The 4,307-nt window shown below is 45.9% G+C and overlaps 1 protein-coding gene across 1 annotated transcript in view; it reads left to right on the top strand.

Moving 5' to 3' along the window:
- apba1a (amyloid beta (A4) precursor protein-binding, family A, member 1a) overlaps positions 1–980 on the top strand; it is a 65,429-nt gene extending 64,449 nt beyond the window's left edge. Inside the window, exons 11-12 of the mRNA XM_014340290.2 lie at positions 125–244; positions 347–980. Coding sequence (XP_014195776.2) covers positions 125–244; positions 347–778 — 552 coding nt within the window. The 3' untranslated portion in view covers positions 779–980. The remainder of the gene's footprint in view (positions 1–124; positions 245–346) is intronic.
- The last annotated feature ends 3,327 nt before the right edge of the window (positions 981–4,307 follow it).

Genomic DNA, 4,307 nt, shown 5'->3' with positions numbered 1-4,307 from the left:
CATTCTATCGCGATATTTCATTTTCCTATCGTTGCCTAACATTATACCGGTATTACCGTGAACGGTATAATATGGCCCAGCCCTAATCCCAATACTTGCTCTTTCCTGCTTCTCTTTCCTGTAGGGTCTGAAGAACCAGTCTCATATCAAGCTGAATATTGTGAGATGTCCCCCAGTGACTACTGTACTCATCAGACGGCCAGACCTGCGCTACCAGCTGGGTTTCAGTGTCCAGAATGGCATTGTGAGTAGTGTCGGCTCTGTTACATGATAACTGCAATTTTGTTACATTTCTTGAGTGATTTTATTTGTTATTTTTAAAGAAAAAGTGACATCTCTTCAACAGATTTGCAGCCTAATGCGTGGGGGCATTGCCGAACGGGGCGGGGTCAGAGTTGGTCACCGCATCATCGAGATCAACAGCCAGAGTGTGGTGGCCACGCCCCATGAAAAAATTGTCCACATCCTGTCCAGTGCTGTGGGAGAGGTAAGACATTGCATCATATTATACATAACAAGGAAATCAGGATCTTTCGATGCACAACAGTTAAAAGTGAAACACTGCAGTCTATTGTGCCTAAGGCCTTTCTGGGTGGTGCATTTGTGGGTTTCCTCTGGGTACTATGGTAAATGGACTGATTCTTATATAGCGCTTTTCTACTCTCCTGAAGTACTCAAAGCGCTCTATATAACATGCCTCATTCACCCAATCTACACTCAGTGCTTTCTAAGTACACTCATACTCCGATGGATGCATCGGAGAGCAAGTTGGGGTTAGTGTCTTGCCCAAGAATACTTGGCATGCAGACTGCCAGGGATCGAACCACCAACCTTCCGATCAGTTGGTGACCTGCTCTGCCTCCTACAGCCACCCTATAGGTACTCCGGCTTCCTTCCTGGTCCAACGACATGCATGTAAAGTTAACTGGTTATTCTAAATCGATCATAGGTATGAATCCAAGGTGCACACAGCACTTACATCTATAGGATAGAATACTTTATCAGTATGTGGGAAAAAGCTTTATATACGCTGATCAGGCATAACATTATGACAACCTGCCTAATATTATTTTAGTCCCCCTGTTGCTACCAAAACAGCTCTCACCCACTGATCCATGGAGTATCTGGCACCAAGATGTTATACACCACTCTGCATTGAATAATAACTTATTATTAATCTCTGGCTCTCTGCCACAGCATGTCTTTAATCCTGACTTCCTTCGCTCACCACAACCGGTCATGGCAGACTCTTCCTGTTAAAAGCTGCTGGGGATCGAGCTGGTCTGACTCGCCTCTGGGTCTTGGGAGTGACAAGACTTTTGCCCAGTTCTTCCAGGAAAAGCCGACGTCGGTACAATATGCTGGCATTCCAATGTTGGATGATTTCAGTCCACAGGACATTGTAAGCTGACACATCCAAAATGTTGTAGAAAATTACCAAGGGCCAACGAGCTGTGTTGCACTGGCAGCTGTATGTTGCTGTGACTTTGTCAAGATTGTCTACTCCTCCTTTGGAGCGAGTTGTAGTCTTTGTCTTGAAAGATCCTCTGTCTCTGAAACACCTTCTTCTTCATCACTATCCCAGTTCAAAAGCAGTGATAAAGCTTCTTCAGTCGTCATCCTTCAGGAGCTCATTTTTGGTGTGTTGAAATGACACGAGAACAGTGACAAGAACAGGGGAGAGAAAGTTTCTCGCATACACACCTGGGTCTGATGTATATTCAGAGGCAAGCAGTCAAAACAAAGTACATCAAAGAGAAATGTTTATTTTGGATCTGAACAACTTTTTACTTACATAAAAGTGTGCGGGTCAAAATGACCCGCAACATCATCTTTGTATACAAACACTGCAGAGACATTCCAGGACACATCAAAGTGTCCATATTTTACACACCAGTTCATGACCCCAGATAAGGAAAAGTCATAAGCTTTCATGAAGAAAAAGAAAGGATGACCAGTACTTTGGTCAACACAAAAACTGGAATGGGTCAAATTGGGTCAAACCCTAACCTTATCCGTAACCTTAACAAGCACTTTAATGACTTCAAATAGTGTTTTCCAAAGTGATTTACGTAAAATGAATGAACGTGTAGATTCCAAATGGTTCTCATGTTTCCTCATTTTTCTGATCTCGTCATTTAGGGATGTGTTGGGTGCCTGGAAGCGTAATATGTTGATGATTTGTCACCTAGCGTAAAATATTACGCTTTTGGAGTGAGAACGTGTTGCAGGATTCAGGATTCCAACAATGGCGGCAGCTCCTTAGTTTTAATATTACTCTTATCAAACTTTTAACATATTTTGAGAATGTAGCTGTGTCAACTTCAAATATCTGCTCGGTTTATCAAGATATCACATATTTGCCAAAGTCTCAACGTTTTGAGACGTTGTTACCCACCAGCTCAATAGCTGACCAGGAGGTCAAGGGTCACTAGAGCCGGCAAAAGTAGCAAACTTCCAGCACATCGTTTTCTGATTAACTGATTAAACAGAAGTGTGAGATGGTCGAGAATTTACGCCAGTGTCCTGTTATTAAACTCCTCCGAGACAGCGGTGACGCAAATCCAATTTCACAGCTTCACACTTCCGGCCTTCGAAGGACGCGGCCCACATAGACCGCGAAGGCCGGGTCCTCCAAAGGATGCGGCCTAGGTTTTGGGACACAGCTGTTCTTTTTTTGCTTTGTATCTGTAACCAGACCTTAACGGGAATTCGAATAGAATAGAATAGAATAGAATAGAATAGAATTCAACTTTATTGTCATTGCACATGTCACACTTGTGACATGTACTTACAAGGCAACAAAATGCAGTTTGCATCGATCCAGAAGTGCTTTAGCCATGATATAGATGTCCATGTTATTATTGTGTGTTTGAGGGTACAGTTGTCCATTGTGGGTGTGTGTAGGTGGTTGTGGGTGTGTGTATGTTCAGTCCATGTGTTAACGTGGGTCAGATGTCAGGAGGCAGAGTTCAGGAGTCTGACAGCTGTGGGGAAGAAGCTGTTCCGGTACCTGGTGGTCTTAGTCCGGAGGCTCCTGTGGCGCCTCCCAGAGGGCAGGAGGGTGAAGAGTCCATGTGATGGGTGACTGGGGTCTTTGATGATTTTCCCAGCCCTTTTCAGACACCGCTTCCTGTAGATGTCTTTTATGGCAGGAAGTGGTGCTCCGGCGATGCGCTGGGCAGTTTTCACGACCCTCTGCAACGCCTTCCGGTCCGAGGCAGAGCAGTTCCCGTACCAGACTGTTATACAGTTGGTCAGGATGCTCTCGATGGTGCAGCGATAGAAGTTCACCAGGATGTCTGAGGACAGGTGGTTCTTCCTCAGAGTCCTCAAGAAGAAGAGGCGCTGGTGAGCCTTCTTGACCAGCTTGGAGCAGTTGGTCGTCCAGGTGAGATCCTCGGAGATGTGGACTCCCAGGAACTTGAAGCTGCTCACACGCTCCACAGCCGTCCCCTTAATGTGGATGGGTGGATGTGGGTCAGCATTCCTCCTGTAGTCCACGATGAGCTCCTTGGTCTTCTCGGTGTTAAGCAGCAGGTTGTTTGTGTCGCACCACTCAGCCAGACGATCCACCTCCTCCCTGTAGGCGGCCTCATCGTTGTCACTGATGAGGCCAATCACCGTGGTGTCATCTGCAAACTTAATGATGGTGTTGGAACCATCAGCAGGTCTGCAGTCGTGGGTGAAGAGGGAGTAGAGGAAAGGGCTCATCACACAGCCTTGTGGTACACCGGTGTTCATCGTGATTGTAGATGAGCAGCGGTTATCCAGCCGGACATGTTGGGGGCGGTTGGTCAGGAAGTCCAGTAACCATTTGCAGATGAGGGAACTGATGCCCAGGTCTGTCAGTTTCCTGATGAGTTGTGAGGGGTGGATTGTATTGAACGCTGAACTGAAGTCTATAAACAGCATTCTGGCGTAGGTGTTGTTGTTGTCCAACTTATGGTGGGTTATGAGGTTGTTAATGAGGCCCATGTTGCTCTGATAGCAGCCTTCAGCTGGTCTGTATCGTTGGGTCAGGTGTTTCTCCTATTCCTTTTACTCCAAGACCCCATGTGGTCACGGTCAACAACAGTGCCATTTGACAGTAGCTTTAGGACACTGTGGGTGGGACTTTCATGTGCCTTTTTTACAATCTTGACTTCCAATTAAAATCCAAAATTTAATTTTATCTGAAAAGAGGACTTTGGACAATTGAACAACAGTCTTTGTGGGGTGGCTGTAGCTCAGGTGGTAGAGCAGGGTCAGCTGCTAACCGGAAGGTTCGATCCCAGGCTCCACCAGCCAAATATCCTTGGGCAAGT

Source organism: Haplochromis burtoni, unplaced genomic scaffold (genome assembly GCF_018398535.1).
Source record: "Haplochromis burtoni strain Fernald_Lab_line unplaced genomic scaffold, NCSU_Asbu1 Contig_341, whole genome shotgun sequence".
Lineage (NCBI taxonomy): Eukaryota > Metazoa > Chordata > Actinopteri > Cichliformes > Cichlidae > Haplochromis > Haplochromis burtoni.
This window is presented reverse-complemented; position numbering and strand designations above follow the sequence as displayed.